General features: G+C 40.6%; 2 protein-coding genes across 6 annotated transcripts in view; both read right to left on the bottom strand.

The window, feature by feature from the left end:
• Positions 1-113: 113 nt before the first annotated feature.
• On the bottom strand, positions 114-14351 carry MAT2B (methionine adenosyltransferase 2 non-catalytic beta subunit). Of its 2 annotated transcripts, none has more exons than XM_075102117.1 (7): positions 14174-14351; positions 8312-8506; positions 7335-7449; positions 6885-7037; positions 3928-4121; positions 2855-2968; positions 114-1765 (listed from the first exon to the last, which is right to left on the bottom strand). In XM_075102117.1, exons 1-7 carry the CDS (start codon positions 14201-14203, stop codon positions 1595-1597), a joined length of 972 nt encoding a protein of 323 aa, XP_074958218.1. In that variant the 5' UTR covers positions 14204-14351; the 3' UTR covers positions 114-1594. The 2 variants fall into 2 exon arrangements, with proteins under 2 accessions (XP_074958218.1, XP_074958217.1); XM_075102116.1 differs by lacking the exon at positions 14174-14351 and adding an exon at positions 12092-12246.
• The window catches only part of HMMR (hyaluronan mediated motility receptor), a 31878-nt gene continuing 13879 nt past the window's right edge, over positions 114-18112 (bottom strand). For 3 of the 4 annotated variants that reach the window (XM_075102108.1, XM_075102109.1, XM_075102111.1), the window contains exon 18: positions 16484-17453. In XM_075102108.1, coding sequence (XP_074958209.1) covers positions 17434-17453 — 20 coding nt within the window. In that variant the 3' untranslated portion in view covers positions 16484-17433. Of the gene's footprint in view, positions 1766-2854; positions 2969-3927; positions 4122-6884; positions 7038-7334; positions 7450-8311; positions 8507-16483; positions 17454-18112 lie in introns of those variants that run through there. The other variant, XM_075102110.1, reaches the window with a different exon arrangement.

Raw genomic sequence — 18112 nt, 5'->3', positions numbered from 1 at the left:
CATTGAATTAAGGAGGGGTGAAAATTACTGAAAGGGCACACAGATTTCAAGAATTGCAAATATTTATGATTCAGATAAACAAATGCTGATGGTAAAGAAAGAATCAACAACTGTTTCTCATGCTGGTAATATATATTTATTGTCAGTTTGGAGACAGGTTACCAATGTGCATATCAGGACTTCAGACTAAAAAAAAAAATTGGGATTATGAACTCTCAGCATTCGCCAGTTGGAAATTAAATGACTGAAATAAAGCTAACCTTTAGAAGATCTTCATCTATTTTTTGTGTTCCCCCCTCCTTTCTTTTTTTAATTACAAGTTGAACATCTTCCCCTCCCCCTTCATTTCAAGCTCAGAAAAACAAATGATCACCCAAACGCAGCTTTTCCTAGCTTTACTAATGCTCTGCTGACAGTCTCAGAACATTTATATTGTTGATTCTACAACTTCAGAAGGAAGCTGACCTTCACAAACGATGTTGTTCTTCCACTCTACCTGGCTACTGAGTCCAACTTTAAGGACTAGAGTAAAGCTAATTAATGATTTGCTTATATTGAACTGCTGCGGTTACATTATTATGGTGTGAACCTTCAACGCATGCGCTTTGCTGTTCCAGAACAAGCTACACCGGTGCAAGATCTGAGAGCCTGTGCAAAAGAAGCCACAGTGCTACAAACTCTTGAAATACCTTTCTTCTCTGTCTTACAGGTATTGACTAACAAACATCTTCCTCCAATTTCACCAATCCCAAATATTACCCAAAAGAAAGAGAAAGATGAAGGTATTTCATGCTTTTATACAAAAAACAAACAACCCCCCAACTCAAAACAAAAAATAATTCCTCCAACTCCAGTCCCATCCCCCCCAAAAAAGAACAGGTCAAAACTATTTGTTTCCCACCCTCCCAGCCCTCTTCTAGGTTTTATATGTCACCAGTAAAACAAATGCATACAACTTACTGTACAAATACGAAGCTGCAAGCATTCAAGTTACAGAACATTCTGAAAATATTTGAAGCATAAAAAGTACACTTGATAATTGCAAAAATAAAGTTTCACTTTTTTAAAAAACATTTTTATCAGAGCTCAAGCAAAACAAATGTTTAACAATTCCTACTTCAGTTTAACTTCATAAGAACATCACCTTCAGAAAAACAAACAAACAAAAAAACAAGAACAAAAATTTTTTTTTAGTGATAAAGTAACTGATCGTGTATTTTAATGAAGAGAAATGGTATATACAACAATGGCACAGACCTTAAGCATCAACAACATATTTCAGCCAAAAGTAAGTCTACAAGTGATCCGAGTCGTCCTTCGCATCAAATGGTACCGACTACTAAGAACCATAATCTGCTAGGAACAGACGGTAAGTTAGACCAGTACGAATGGAAGGAAAGACCCATGACATCAAAGAGGCTCAGTTTTTGTCACTGAACGTTTTTTAGGCTAACAGTTTCACTAGTGCAAGACCATATGTTTACCTGATTAAATGAAAACTCATAAATGTCACAATTTAAGAACACTCATACAAAACTATTTTTTTCTTTTAAAAAAGTGCCACATACCATACTTTTACTAAAAAAGTTACAAACTAATGGAAGACTGTCTGCCTCCATCTCTTGTCAACAAGGAAAGGCCAAAGTGATTCTTTGATCCCAGCTCGAAAAGGTGTTCTCTGACCTATACCCAGCATCTCCAACTTGGAGCAGTCTAGCTGAGCATTCCTCGGACGAAGAGCACCCACAACTGGACAATCGGTAATCTAAAAAAAAAAAAAAAAAAAACACACAAACCCCAACACACCAACCAGTAATCAGAAGTAACAGAAAATATTTATTCTTATATATGCTTATTTAGAAGTTTTCCTTCACAGCTTTCTATATAGGTACATTTCCCTCCTCCCTTCCAATTATTTTGGTTTTTTTTGGTTTAGTATTGGGTTTTGTTTGTTTGCTTGCTTGTTTTATGGTTAACTTCACTTCAACATAAGAGATGTCAGGCAGAGCAACACAGAGTCTTAATTTAGATTTTTCTCACTCAATTACTGATCACCATTTATTCTTTTCTACGTTTTATTCCTATTTTCACCCCATGATATAATCACAAGGTAAAAAATGCCCTAAAATGTTGACAGAACCAAGTCTTGATCAAATTCATTGAAGAGATATAGATTTGGGCAGGGGGGGAAAAAAAAAAAAGAAAAGCAGACTAACTTAGGGTTCTCCATTCTTTTTCTCTCAATCTTCCAAGCCACATTCCAGTTCCAGCCTTTACTAATTCAGAATCCTTGGAATTTATTTTGGATATAAATAAAATCTTATTTACATGTTATATTCTCACAACATTATCAGTACATCTTTAAGAGTGGTCTTACTTTTAAGTGTCGGTAAAACTGCAGGACAGGTGTTTTAAGGAAAGCAAAACCAATTTGAAGTTCTTGAGTGCCCATATTCAGAAATAGTTCTGGACATTGAAAAGCTCTTACACATTCCTCCCCTCAAGTTAATGTTCTGTCAATCTGTAAGCTTTTTTTTAAGGACAAAAATACAATAAAAAATACAGATTTACTCATGACTAAGGGGAACTGTTCTGCAGAAATACAATTACACTACAGACTGCAAAACTGGTCTCTGACTGACTAGGTGATTTTCACAATTCAGCAGGTGAAAGCAGCTGTTGTTTTCCTGAGTGAGCCACCAGGCAGCACCCTCAGCAATGCATTTGCTGAGCTAGACATACTCAGGCAGATCGTCCCGAAGAGGAAGCTTATGTGTAGAGCTGGCATGAGACCTACTGCTTGAAATGATAAAGCACATCCATCTTTCTACAGGTCAAACATCACATGACTTACTGGCCTCAAGTGGCTGCTGGGAAGGTTGAAAGCATCTGCAATTGCACACGCCATTTCATACTTAGTCATCTGTTCATTGCCAGACCAGTGAAATGTTCCTTTTACTGATGGATCCTATGGAAGAAACAGGAAGCACAGGTGAAAAAAAAGCAGCTAACTAGCCCTCAGAGTAACTCCTGTGCAAGAATGGTGTGGAATAGTCTTCCAGCAAGATCCTATCCTGAAAGGCATGTTACAGCACCTCACTTACGTTCTGGAAACATCTTGCCCATTTTCAGAACACACCTGACTAGGGATTGAGACCGAAAACTAGTGTTTCATATGTCTGACCTGACTTTTCACCAACAGCTTATATTCTGTAAAATTTACAGGAGGAAAAGGAGCGAGCCAGCCAGCCAACCAAGGTCAAATAGCTGGGGAGAAGGAACTTGGCTGTTCTGCACTATTCACTTACTCGAAAACAAATGCAAAAGGCATCACACACATTCTGAATGTTAAACTGCAAACTACGTACAAGTCATATCAAACAAACTGATTGCACCACGTCCACCATATGTGCATGGTCCATTTTTTCCAAAGTTACATGTATGAAAAATAAAGCTGGTTGGTTGGTTTTGTTACCTTGCAAAGGTGGTAATCTGAAGGTGCTGTGGTGAATAAACACAAAGTATTTAAGTCCAGTGGGTTTTTTTTGCCACCTCAGTGTTTTTAACACAATAAACAAGGTCATCTTTGAGAACTACATTCAACCATCATGGGGTTTTTTCAGTCCAAAATGGCAATTTGTAAAAGGCTTATTAGAATAAGTTAGGTATTGGCATTTCTTTCCTGTGTACTAGGAGACACGTGGCAATTTTCAGAAGGACCTGTCCCACGACTTTAGTCACTTTTGTTTCAGTATCAGAACATCCACACACTGTCATGTAAAGATACTGTAGTATTACAGCTAGTTCTTTCCTCCCTCCCACTGTTCCAGAAATGCAAAGGATAATGCAGTTCTCAGTTGTCCAGAAACAAAGCCAAGAACTCAAACTGTTTTTACCTTCACAAGGCCTGTTTCTTTAAATTCTTACCAGCATTCTCTTCTCTGCTAGTTGCCTGCAAACAGTTGCTACATCCTTGACATTAGTAGGAAATCTTTGTTGCCAGTGGTCCATGTTGGCAGATTTATTACTGAACTGCACTTTATCGAACATAACAGTCACAGCACTTTCCTCCAGTCTTTCTACCTCTCCATACAAGACTGGAATCCTAAGAACTGCAGCATCTAAAAGAAAGAACATTTTAACAATTATTAGCATTGTTATGAATAGGTATAAATCCTGAAGCATAACCTGGAGAGTGTGTTGGAGTGTTATGAAATATGTTGGTGATATTAAACATCTAAAACTCACAAAGAAAATGCAATTAATATCTTGGCCCTCAGAATATAATTTTAATTTACATCAATTAAAACAGTTTATAAACACCAAGTTTATATAACTTATTTTCATTCATGCCATTGATTTCTGTAAAGTTAACAAGCTTTCATTAACACCGCAAGAGAAAAACGATGGCCTGTTTGGGTTAGAACAAAAATTTAAAAATTAAAAAACCCAACTGTATTATGCAGCTACTCCATCACCCCCCATCCTCCCTGGATAAGAACAAGAAACAATCACAAATCACCATATTCTGGCACCACTTACAAAGATTTTTTGCCCAGCGTGCAGAAGCCTCCTGCATAAAGGAGGACTGACTTTACCAGAAAAAAGGCAGGAACCTTGGAACAAATACAAAGCGTGACAAATAAGCAATAGGTTCACAGAAGACAGTAGTAAATACTATTAGATTTCAAGATTGTAATTTCAGAAATTTAGCTGACAGTAAACAAGTGCAAAGACAAGGATATTTTGATGATGGAATACATTGTACTAGTCTATCTCCGTCCTGAAGACCCAAAAGGCTTCTTCGAGGGGAAATCCAAGAAGGCTATGACAAATTCATTAAAAGTAATACAGATATTTTTACTTAAACGAAAAAAAAAGAAATCAGTCCTGAAATTAGAAGTCACCGACTCATTGCAATTATTAAAGATTCACAGGAAAATGCTAAAGCTGTTAGAAAGACAAAAAGAAAAAGCTAATACAAAAATTATTCTGACAGAAAAATAAAGCAAAAGAAGTACTTACCCAAGAAAAAAACTTAAAAAAAACCTCAACATGACACTGACTTCCTGCTGCTCTAAAACCAGCTATTTGGTCGCTCAGCAAATATGTCCTTCCTTGCTTTAAATACTGCTTGAAATATCTCTTTTTTAATATCTTTAGAAGTATTCACTGTTTGAGAAAAAGATTGCCTGCCTTTTGGTCTCAGAGAGCTACCTGAGGCTCAGAGAGCATTGCCTTCATTACCAACAGTTCTGAAGACCTATGAAACTTTTTTGTTTAGTAAGTGTGAGCACTAAATATCACTTGTATCCTCTCCTAAACAAAATAAAATATATTTTTAAAAATACGCAACCCCCCAAATTATTAATGGAGATTCTTGCACCACACAACAGAAATGGACAGAGAAGTTCTTCATGTAACTACAGACATTCGATAGACTAAATTCCACCTACGCAATATTAGCCAATTAGTGGTCAGAAGACTAACACATGGGAAATATTTATATTTATCTGAAACCATAGAATGGACATTTTCAACTCATCTTCTTTCACCTTAGCACCATCCCAAAATTCCTTCTGCTAAGAATACCACTGCTGCAATCTACTAGTGCCTGACAGATCATACTAAAAAGGTTATGAAACAAAACTGTGGAAAGGTTACGAAACAAAGTGCGGAGTTGGGGGAAGGATCTAGAAAGGTACCCACATGTCCTTGCATTTGCAGCAGTCTTATCTTCATTACCAGTCTAGAAGATCACAGCATCACAGTCAAACTCAGAGTGATCTTTAAGTAAGAGGCGGAGGGAATAACTTCCTATTTAAATTTACTTAAACAAGACTTTTCCTATCAAAGTATTTTTTAGAAAGTTTGTTTCTTACTAGTAATGACAAGCTTATATTAAAGCCTATAATTTTCAAATATAGTTTATATTTACTTACTGAAAGACCATCACACTAATTTATCAATTGTTCACTTCTCTGGTTAGGCAGAGCAGAATCACAGTGTGAGTATCATTCTGACACATCAGAAGCCTCTTCTGCAAGTGCACTGAGCTTATTTTCCTCAAATTCTTTGAGAAAATAGAAGTGCTGTCAGCATACGAACTAGAAACAACCAAATCTCTCTTTTGTACAACAAATGCATTTTAAATGCAAGGGGATGTGTTCATCCCAAGCTTCTTTCCTTTATTAAGTAGAACTTTTAAAGATACCTTTGTATATTTTGAATGCCAATTTTCATTAAGATTTAAATAATAAAAAAAAAGAAACATAGTTGCTTAAAACAGGAGCTGTGTTATTAACCCATTAGAAAGTGTTACAAAGCAGGAATCCGATGCATGCGGTAAGCTAGGTGGGAAAAAATAAAATGGCCTGATGGCTTATGTAATGAGAGCAAAACAGGAGAGCAGCAGGAAAACCAAAAGAGTAACAACAAAAGCCCACGTTGACTTATAACTGCATTATTATTGAATTGCAAGTCTGTTTTTCCCTTGAAGTAGACAAGTATTTAGAACAATTGCAATGCATCCCCCTAAATAACAGCAGCTCTATATTAAGTGTGGTAAAACTTGTGCCCTTACAATATATTGATGATGTATTTTATCTGTCCTTAGGAACAGCTGATTCACAGTAGACAAAGGCTTGTGAACGCCCATCAGCAGAGACAAGTTACACAAGTGAAGATCGGAACGAGTAAGAAATAAAGCTTTAGAGCAATAGGCATCATTTATGAGCAAGGAGACTGACTCTTAAGCACAGTCTTTTCTAAGTCTTGTTTCCATGGTTTTGCAACTTTACTGCTGACTTATGAGTCTATTAAGCTAATATAAAACTAAGTGAAAATAGAAAGTCTCTATTAAAAAGGGATGAGGGTATTCTTACCTTCATTATTTTCCAGGACTGCCTTTTCACCCTCCAGTTTGGTTTTACCATATAAATTCAGGGGATTTGGTACATCGGTCTCTTTATAAGGAGGGCTTGTTCCATCAAATACATAGTCCGTACTAATGTAGATCAGAAATGCTCCAACTCCAGCTAGGGAGAAAACATTTATACACAGTCTATTTTAATTCATGCCTCGTTTGAAATCCCAATAAACCTTTAAACAAATCTCCAAAATACCTCATCTTCTAGCCCCATTCATTCCCACTGCTTTGCCCGTTCACTGATCCTTCACATAGATGTGTGCTACCCTGACAGAAAATGGATCAGCCACACACCAATCGCAGAAACGGCAGTCAGCACTTTGAGTAACTTACTTGTATTTATGTTCCTGTATAAATAAAGGCAGTATTTTAACAAGAAACCAAAGCCATTAGATGGTTGCCTTACCTGCCTCTTTTGCTAAGTTCCCTGAAGCAGCCACATTGAGCTGAGAAGCAGCATCTGGTTGACTTTCTACAATGTCAGGCCTTCTCTCAGCAGCACAATGCACTATAACATGAGGCTGGAAATTAAAGACTGATTTTAAACAACAAACATCGTCAAGAGATGGCAGTTGCGCCATAACTCTAGCGATTAACTCAGGCAAAAAGGCATTTCACCAAGTTATGAGAAGTAATAAAAGTAGGAGTATTATTTTTAATTACAGCATTCCAAGGAGCATTTTTTCCTTGGGAAGTAAAATAGAACCACGCTGCTTCAAGATTGCACATTACAATACCAAAAAAACTGATCATTAATTTTGCAGTTATGATCTGGGCTTTTTTCTTTTTAACTCGGTATAATAATAACATATGTATATCTCTCTCACACACATAATGGTACTGAAAAATAATTAGCCAAACTATTTTTAAATAAGCCATTTACACATGGCTTATCTGACATATGTGGACTATTAACAAGATATTTAAAGCCATTTTATAGAATGGTTCCCTACATAAAGGCTTTCAGGTTTTGCAAATCAGATTTAAAAAACCCCTTGAAGTGCTTACTGTACTGCACACTAGACTCGCGGTTACTGCTGTTGTATTCAAGTACTCTTCAGCTTCAGAAGAGCTGCTTCATATTACTGTCAAAAACTAACATTTATCTTTTTCTTTCAACTATCGACGCAAGTGTGCCGACGCACACATCTGTTACGTGCAGTCCCTCTATGGCGACAATAGCAAAGCTGAGAACTATCTGTATCTACAGAGCAAGCCTACACTCCAGATGTGGCAGAAAAGGCAGCCATATAGTTTTTCCGAGCCCTGCCAATGCCTCAGCCCCACTAAAGCCACATGAACTCAGTATCAGAACAGCACTGTCACCTGCTTACTAGATGTATAAAGCACCCTACCTTTCTGCTTCATGCTCTGGGAACTTACCTGAAAATCATTGATAATATCATGAACTGCAATAGAGTCCAGAAGATTAATCTGTTCAAATCTGGGCTGAGCTCTCCTGTATCCACAGCCAACTGCATTCCAATTATTTTCATTGAATTCTTTAAACACAGCTCTGCCAAGAAGTCCTGTAGCACCAGTAATCAAAACTCGCCTACTGGGAACATCAACATCTTCCTAGGGAAAAGAAAACAGGAAAATTTTTCTTTATACTGTTATTTATTGCTGTTTTTTCTTAAGAAGCATGCAAGGTGACAATCAGTGCTACTGTACTGAACAGCTTTCCTTGCCAAAGTTTTGGAGCATCTCATGGAACACAAACATCTGGGAGCACTGACACTCTGCCAAGGCAAGTGTTTACACATACTTTTGAAGATACTGAAAAACAAAACTGAAATGGGAAACTCCTTTACTTCTACAACAAGAGCTGAAAACAACCTAAATTACTAATGAACATAGAATTTTAACTTTGTTCAAAAATCTGGTAACTTTGTGCAATTTGAAATGAGGGAAATAACTACTTCTGCAAAAGGACCCAAAACATTTAAGATTTAGGGTTCACATCCTGCAACAAACAATTTTGCATAGACTGTGCCTGTTAGAGGGTGCAGCAATACAATACAACCCACTGTGGGCCTATCTACAAGGACCATGAGAAATGAAGACTTGAATTTTATTGTTAAATAGAACAGTAATTTATCATTATTCAACACAATAGTCTAATAGTAAGTAAAATCAAGATACAGCAATCTCATCTCAGTTCTGCAAAATGCATCTGGAAGTGATTTGATATTTTAAACTTTCAATCTATACAACATACTGAAGCTTTACTTCGCTACCACACACTTCAGTACTTGAGACAGTTGTGCACATGAGTTCACACAAAGTTCATTCCTCTCCACCACTCACTAGGCCATCAAGCTTTCAAGACAGCAAACACAAGATTCACATCTGTCTGTGCTATCTTTATTTTCCTCTCATGCTTTCCTTCTGTGTGTATCATGGAACAAGAGCCTGCTAAAAACAAAAATCAAAGTATATCCTTACGTCCATACAGAACAAAACTCCAGGTGTGCAGAATCCGTAACTCTTGGCTTTCCTTTATATACTTTATACACAAGGACAGCTTATGATAACTCACTGTAGTCTTGTAAGTGCTCGCTACTGTGCAATTCAAACGGCCCATCACTTCTGAGCATTCTGACAGACCACTACTTTTGGATTGCAGCACAGGAAGCAACAGGACTCGCTTCCAAATTACTGTCTGCCTGTCACCCTTAAAGTTAAAAAGCTTTTGTTCCACAAGGGTGCATGCAGAGGTGCATTATGGAATCAGCCTATCCCGAAACAATTGCTTGAAGTTCCCAGCATGCTGCATGCATTTGCCTCCACACTAAATCTTCAGGCAAAGGATGACTTATTCCCACCCGCACTGGATAAAATCAATAATATCTATCTGGACAATATCCTGGAAATCTAAACAACAGCAAATAATGTTTTAAAAAGTCACCTTTATCTTTAGAGTCAATTTGACCTCAGAACAGAAGTTTATTTACAATTTTTTAAGGCTGCCCATGTTTCTCTGAAAAGCATAAGTGAGAACATTCAAGTACTGTTTCTTTTTCTGGTATGTACTTTTTATCTTTGCCAAGTCTGGGTAGAGCATCATAGGGGAGATTATCAGTGCTTCTATAGCCAGAGGGTAATAAACACCAAAGACTTCCTGCAGAAAAGAGCTGAAAGGTCCTCTAAAAACATCACAGAATATCTTTAGTAAGTAGAAAGCGACCCACACAAAAACACGTGCCATTTGTAAAATCTGATGGTTTTAAGCATCATTCATCTAAGTTTGTTTATTCTACACGTCATAAAGGGGATGTTTCATTAGCAGGACAGCTTGAACTAAACACAATCACAGCTTTTACCAATTTAAGTACAGTTTGCATCCTGTTGCTCTTGTCTGCAAGACTAATTGATTTCAGTCACTTGTTTCTGAGACGCCAAAGTAAGCGACACGTGTCCCATAAATGCAATGTAAAACAACCACCAGCTTAACCATATTTCACCTTGCCAGAAGTTAAACTTTCTGGTAACACAGAACCTGCAGAGATTAACTCTTTCCCTATGTGTTGCCTTGCTCCTTTCACAGAACATCACCCAGCTGCAACAGCATTTCTATCTCAGAAACTACAAAAAACGGAACTTCTGAGTCCAAAGGACCTCTGAGGTTTAATGTTCCCACCGCTGCTGTTTAGAGATGCTCTCAGTTGCAGAAGCTACTGCTGCTGCCCCGCAGCTATCCTTGCAAAGGCCAGTGAGTGCAAATGAACAGCGCCGCGTACCTCAGTGCAGCAACCAGGTCGTCTTTAATAGTTAGCAAAGGTAAAAATGTAATTGCTGTTACTTGCTTTGTCTTACAAGGAATTAACCATGGTCCTCTAGAAAAGGCAGCAAAAATCTGTATCAGTTCTCTTATAGCATCAGGACTGAACTGAAATCACATAGAGCGTAGCATCTTCTTTTCTGGCTTTTGTTAGTTTATGTATTATCTCCTTAATGTGGCTGGAATATTAACGATGTAATGGAACTAAAAGATAAGCCTGCTCTTAACTGCCATCCTAATGAGCTAAAAAGTACATTCAGGATTTGCAGTAATTTTATAGAGAGTTACTAAATGCAAAGAGTAGAAGACATTCTAGATTTCAAATGTTATCCTTTTGCCTGCAGGTTTTGTAGGCTTAAATGCAAGCTCTTGTTCAGATTAGCCCATTAGCTCATGAATCTTTTACGTGTGTTTCTTAACTAAGAAGCAATCACATTTGGAGTCATCAAATGTGCAAAAAGTTCTCTGAGCAACTGATTTGGAATAACACTACTTAATTTTGAGTTTTATAATAAAGCATCTGATTTTATTTTGCTGTATCTGATGTTCAATATTCACTAAGAATTAGTGTAATAAAAAAGAATTACCCTCAGCAGTCACGTTCATATAAAAATATACAAGCAACAACAGTGTAAGATTAAAAAATAGCATTTATGAGACCTATGGTCACTTTGCAGACGCTACTTAAACAGAGAGTAAGAGTATAATTTACAAACATAGTAAAACGTGATGCATTTCAAGGTGAAAGCCACGCTACAAGTACTTTTTAAGCTTTATATAGAAGCTGAACTTGACAAAATCACGATGAACCCAAAAATATCAATTTTAAGGAATGTCCACCAAGGGCGGAAGCTACTGGGACAGCACAGATTTGCACCGTAACACGCTGACACAAGAGTCGCCGCGAGGCTGAGCTCCTCATCCCAGCTCGACAACGCTTACGGCAACAAGAAGCAAAAGGAAAACCAGCGGGCTTTCGGGGGAGCCCCGACCGGGCCGAGGAAGCGGTGCGCGATAACGGCGGCAAACGGCTGCTCTGCGCTTCGCTCGCGGGAGCGGGGGGCTGCGGGAGAGGGGCCGGCAGCGGGGGGGTGACGGGCCGGCGGGGGCGGCTGCGGCGCCCGGCACCCCCCCACCCCCGCCAGGCGGCTTCAGGGCGGCGGGGCCGGGGAGCGGGCGGGCGGATTGCGGGCCCAGCTGCCGCCGTCGGTCCCGCAGCGATCGCGCAGGGGGACACGAGATGGCTGCCATCCCCGGAGCCGGCGGGGAACCCCCGACGGAAGAGGAAGGGAGGGAGGGGAAGGGGAGGAAACGAGGGGGCAACCGCAATCGCCCCCAGTCTAGGCCCGGCCACCGGCTCCCCGCGCCCCGCCGCTCACCTCCACCAGCTCGCAGCGTCCCGGCACGAAGCGGATCTTGAGTTCCTTCTCCCGGCCCACCATGGCGGCGGCGGGGCGGGGGGGGGGGGCGCCGGCGCCTGCTGCGGGGCCGGGGCCTGGCCGGGCGTGGCGGGGGGGGGTAGACGGATGTGCTGTGCGCCGCGCGCCAGGGCGCGCCCTCATTGGGCCGCGGGGACGCAGCCGGCGCAGGCGCCGGCCGCCGCCGCGCGCTCACTGGCTGAGAAGCGCCAGAGGGGGCGGGGCCCAAGCGGGTGTTTAAAGGGGCAGCGGGCTTGGCCCGCCCCACCCGTCGCCGCTCCCGGCCCCGCCCCCACCCGCGGCCGCTCCGCACGATAAACACACGTGACGGCCCTTTACATAAAAGCGGTGACGCCAGCGCCCCGCGCGCCAGGGCAGCGGTTAGAACCGTCCCGCGCCGGGGCTCGGGGCGCTGGGAAAAAGCCCGGGCACGTGTGCGTTCATCTGCTCACGGGGGGGGAGAGGGGGGAAGAAGGCAGCGCGCGCCCCCAGGCCGACAGGACGTCAGGGGAGCCGAGCAGCGGCGGAGCAGCGCCGGCCAGGGGCCCGGCAGCGCGGAGGGGGCAAAGTTACAGCGGCACGCGCCCCCGTCAGAGGGAGAACGGCGCCACGGGCGCGTGCTAGAACTGCCGTCTTTCACTGGCGTCCTGCCTTTTGCACAGCAAAACTTCATAATTAAAGCGACGTAGCTCCTTTGGCTGCTAAGAGACATAATTCATAACTGCCTGGCACATACTAAATAATTTTGATTGGATTTTCCTTTGGGAATGGTGGAAAACAGTCAAATTGCCTTTATGCATAGCTTTATATAAAAGCGACTGGTAAATCCCACAGGGAAGAGGGGTGGCCTTTAGAGAGAGCAAGCACAGGTTGTAGTACCAATCCTGTAAGCATAAAATTATGTATACAGGATGACAAAGCTTATTTTTTAAAATGCAAGCCTTTGAAGTAACATGAAGCTGTGGACAAAGCTTTGTACTGGGATACGCCTGACCCCCCCCAAAGGCAAAGGCCGCGTGCCCAATGTTCTTAACTATGGGACTGAAGTTAGAAGTAGACTCATAAGACTGAGTGGCCAAGGCTTAGTTTTAGATGTCTTCACCTGATAAACACTGTTTTACTCAAGTCAAGGTAAATAAATTTAAGTGGTAGTCAAGGGAGAAAAGCAGCTGCTACTAAGGAATTAGCACACAGTTAAAGAGAAAGCAGAAGATCTACTAGAAGTTGAATGGAATCAAACTGTAAATGACCTTGACTGATGGCAAATGACTGAGTTATGGGACAAAAAAAAAAAACCAAAAAAAACGTATATAAAGCACTTTGGCCAGTTTCTGCCTTCTTGGAATGCAGATGCCTTATTCTTCCTCGTAATAAGCCATGGACATTTATTTCCCTTTCATTAATCTCAGAATTCTATTAAAAACATCAGTAATTAATAACTTTACATTCAGAAGAAAAATCTACATGGCAATCCCGAGCCACTCAGCAGCGCTGTGTTAACAACTCCGCGCACACCCAACATCACACCCTTCCTCCCCGCCGAGGCTGAGCTCCTTGTACATCTTAACAACAATGAAGTGGAAATAGAGGTTGTGCAGTCCGGGCTTGGAGCAAGAGGAAAATAGGGAAAGCACTAATAGCAGAGTCTCAAGCCGGAACCATAAATTGTCCTGTAAAATATCTTCACATTTTTCTCATCAGTGTAAGTTGTCCTCATAAGAGAATACAGCCCATTTAAAAAAAAAAATAAAATTTACATTTACTTCAGTAACATTCTAGCTTACACTTTCAATGTCTTTATTAGCATTACATTCACTTTGTGAAGCACCATGTTTTCATGGAATAGATAAACAAAAATGTTATTACAGCCCACATCACAGTCATTAAGCATAAAGCTTCACTGGGTGACTAAACGTACCACTCACATTTCAGACTGATTCAGAGACTAAAGCGTAATTAAGCCTCTCCCTCCTCCTGTTCCCTTTTCCCCAGATTCCGCAATCAAAGTGTGGCAGCAATCAACACAAGCACCCAGAGCCTTACCTGCTCCATTTCCACTAGCATTTTAGGCATTGCCTCAAACTACAGACGGAATTTTCAGCCCAGGAAGCTACCACGGTTCAACCGCAGATTTGTCCCTTTGTCTGCTTTTGCCAGCAGAGAGCACATGGGGTGGAAGGAGCAATAGCTCAGTTGACCTTTGAAACCAAAATGCTAATCTAAGCCCTCTATCACGTGTGGCTCTGAATTCTGTTAAGCTTTCAGTTTATTCCCAGTGGTACCATTTAAGCAGCTCAGTATGAACTTCAATTTTTTTTGCTTCATAATGGCCAGCATGAGCAAGCACGGCCATTGTGCACATAAGATTTATTCAAAGCGCTGGCACTGAGTCTTACAGAGTTTTCCTTTTATAGGGAACAGGAGGAGGCTCTAATGAGGTCAGCCGGGTTGAAGATTCTAACAGCTCTTCATTTTACGTTTAAACTAAGTACAACCCCGATATTGCTACAAGACAATGAGATGGATGATCAGAGAAATAATTTCTTATTAAGTTATATTTTTTATTAAAAAGGTATGTTCCATAACATGAAAGTAATCACTTCCCACACTGAATACTTAAGTTGGTTGAGCTACCAGTATCAAGGTGTCAGTTCTTAACACCTATTCCCCACATGCATGAAACTGGCAAAACCACTTAGACTGAAGTTGACAACGCCCTCAAAATTTCCCCTTTACTTCCACTCTCTACTTCTCTCCCCAGTCTGCTCTGCATTATTTATCTATATTTTAAAGCTAAAACAAAAGAGTCAACCTCACTGTAAGGCTAGCATAGTTACTTGCAAGAGTTGCCCTATGCTTTTTGTAGGTACAGGCATGCTGCTGATAGTCTAGAAAGGATTTAAAACACCACCTATGCCGAACTACCAATCAAGCTAGAAAGTTTTAAAGAAGTAAGGCTGTACAAAAAAAATAATATGTAGCCATCATAAAAGCTTAGTCCCACAGCACCTGCAGTATTTTGCTTCACTTGGTGTACTTCCACCCTTTTACAAACTCTTGCTCATTTCAGGCAGGACATATCAAACAACCAAAACTGAGGTTCAGGTAAAAAAACCCAAAACCTACCTTAACTCAGTGTCCCCATTTCTGAGTTTGAGTTTTGTGGAACTCAACAGAAGTGTTAACATTCCCTTGCCATAATCTCTCTTGAAATAAAAGGCTTATTTACATTTTTAAAAACACGTTGGACTGAGGATGTCTTTCATTTTTTGGCATGAAGGCTTTTCATCAGATGTTGACATTTTGATTTATAAGTAGTGATTTTGCCTTCAAACTCCCCGTATCAGTAGAATGGCACAGGAAGCGTGCAACTTTCAGTAACCCTGCATGAAAGATGAATGCCATCTCATGAGAAAAACACTGGTATAAAAGCTGTGGAGCATTACTTCCATTTTCAGTTGTGCACAGACTTCCCCCCCTCCTCCACCGCTCTTTCCCCTATTGCTCACTAGATGGGGTTGGGTTTAACCACCTGCTCATTTCACACCCACTGCCCGGTGGATAAACAGACCGTCTTATCATCAGGGCCTCTGGTAAGACAGTGTTCTCATCAAGTGAGCCAGACTAATGCATATTTCCTCCACAATTTTCCTTTATCTGACTGATGTCTTTCAGACAAGAAAACATTTATCTTTTTCTCCAGAAGGAGAGATAAATCCAGTATTAAATTCTTGCAGCAATTTCCTTATTAAAATATACCTCTCAACACTTCAGGCAAACTGCTCCATGAACACTAAGTATTTCTCACTTCAAACGCCTGAATTTAATCCTGATTCTCCATCTTCAGAAGTTCAAGTAATCCAGCAGATACACCAAGACGACATTAACAGACAAGACCCAGCAATTTCTTTCCTTGGACTTAATATGCCTTTTTGGTGTCTCCTTTCCTACCTATTATCAATTCTTTGTAAGCTTGTAATGTCAGTTTAAACGGCAATATATTTGACGGGCTCAGCTTTGTTTAGCATCCTTCTGCAGCAGCCAGGTGCAGGATGTTAGTACATACAGTAACAAGAATGCAGAGTTCCACCTTTCACTTAAGTTTCAGTATTTACTTTTTGTATTGAGAAACTCACAGGAAATGAGAGGGTAAGGGAATTGCAGGTTGTGTGTATTGTATGGTGCAGCTTAACTGATTTCTTTTGTAAGACTAGAGAATACATAGGCTTTGAGGCAAGGCTGACAGTGGGCTTCATTATGAAGATCTAAGATTGGAACCAATAACACTAGGTCAATTACATCATGTAATTTGGTTTGGTGTTTTATCCCTGGTCAGTGAAGCAAATAGACAAATTATTTCATTTAAAATGTTTATTGTGCTAAAACATTCTTAATTTTAGAGATGCAGTGAAACATTGTTTCCACCTCACCAAAATTCAAGTCCATGCAATTAATGTATGTACAACAGCTATCCGCCCACCCAATGAAGACAAGTTCTGTTGTTACTCCCTTTCACATAGACTTGATCAACTACAACAGCTGCCTACAAAGGTATTATGAGAATTTCAGATTCCAGTAAGCACAGCATTCATAAAATAGACATTTCTCCTATGACACTAATCCTAGCCACAGTATGCAAACACATAGGTAAATGCAGACAATGTGAGTCTGACCTGAAAATCCTCTCCTGAAGATCCACAGCTACAATATCTAGCCCCAGGATTTAAATTAGCACATCCTGAATATAGATCCTACTAAGAATACAAAAACTAACTGTACAGTCCAATTTTCTAAATTGGTTCTATATTGTGTAGCCACAGAGGAAAAAGGGTGTCTTGGCAGCAATCCCGCCACTGGTACTGAAACAACCATAACCAGAAGAGGGAACTGAACATAAAATTGTAAACAGAGACGCAAAAACACATGTCACAAAATCCCATTTCATTTGCCATCCTTATTCCCCAGTGCTTGTTCACCTTTTCTGAACTGCAGCTGCTCTGTTGAAAACAAACTATGCAGCTTCAGCATACAAAAAAGTGAAACAGTGAATATTTCTCAAAGTTCAAGAGTGCAATGATGTTTCCAGGATTCTGAAACATCCAGTCACCTATGGCTTTTCAGCAAGAGCATGACCAAGCATAGTTTTTCCAGAAATATATCATTTAGGCTGTTTCTCTAGTACTTCTACTAATTTGTATTATATACAGCATCCAAGTTCACCTTGAACCAGCAGTCTGTTAAGTCTTCTGTAGTACATGAGTTTATTCGCAATTTATGCTACTTTTCTTAATACCAAGAGCAGCTTAAATTTTGTTTTTATTACCTGAAATAGAAAAAAGTTACTAAGTTTGGGTTTTTCACTATTGCTCCCACCCCGTCGAAAAGTTATTTGTCTGCTGGGGGAAGGAAGGCACTACACTCCACGTAACAGGCAACCCAGAATTTCAGACCCTGGAGTACACTGTGAAATGAAGGTCTGGTTGAGGTCTATACCCTCCCAATACTCTCTCCAACACTGCTTCCCTTCAGACACCCCTATGCTCCTGCCATTCGTCACTCCACATTCACCTGTAGGACTTTTGCACCTTACCTTTATACCTAGAGCAACATAAGGTCCTGCCAGGTGGCAGTTAAAGAACAGGGCTTAAACCTCTGGCTGCACCACTTCTACCCCTACCACCAGTGCAGGGGTGCCTGAGGAGCTGTCACGTGTAAGCAGTACAAGAGAAGGAAAATGGTAGGTGACACACAGTAGCAAAGCAAAGTTCACATCTTGCAAGACTGTGCAAATCGGCTGATCTCTGTAACCCACTCCTTCCTCTTCCGCCCCCCCATCAAACACTTCCTGTTGCCTAGCCTGATATACCACCTGCTTAGGTCAGGTTACATGGAACTGGGCTGGAAAGCACAAGAGCAAACCCTACAGCCTTCCAACATCTGCTGTGAAACACCAAGAGGTGCCATTCTCCTTCCTTCCCCAAA

Source organism: Phalacrocorax aristotelis, chromosome 8 (assembly GCF_949628215.1).
Source record: "Phalacrocorax aristotelis chromosome 8, bGulAri2.1, whole genome shotgun sequence".
NCBI lineage: Eukaryota > Metazoa > Chordata > Aves > Suliformes > Phalacrocoracidae > Phalacrocorax > Phalacrocorax aristotelis.
Note: the sequence above shows the minus strand (reverse complement) of the source record. Positions and strands in the feature narration are given on the sequence as shown.

Bases quoted from the DNA above. Each gene is read 5' to 3' on its own strand.
- MAT2B (XM_075102116.1), bottom strand. From the start codon at position 12,154: ATGGTGGGCCGGGAGAAGGAACTCAAGATCCGCTTCGTGCCGGGACGC. The intron at 8,507-12,091 runs GTGAGCGGCGGG...TCTTTTCCCTAG, and splicing joins GACGCTGCGAGCTGGTGGAG to GAAGATGTTGATGTTCCCAG. The intron at 7,038-7,334 runs GTAAGGCAACCA...TTTTCTCCCTAG, and splicing joins GAACTTAGCAAAAGAGGCAG to CTGGAGTTGGAGCATTTCTG.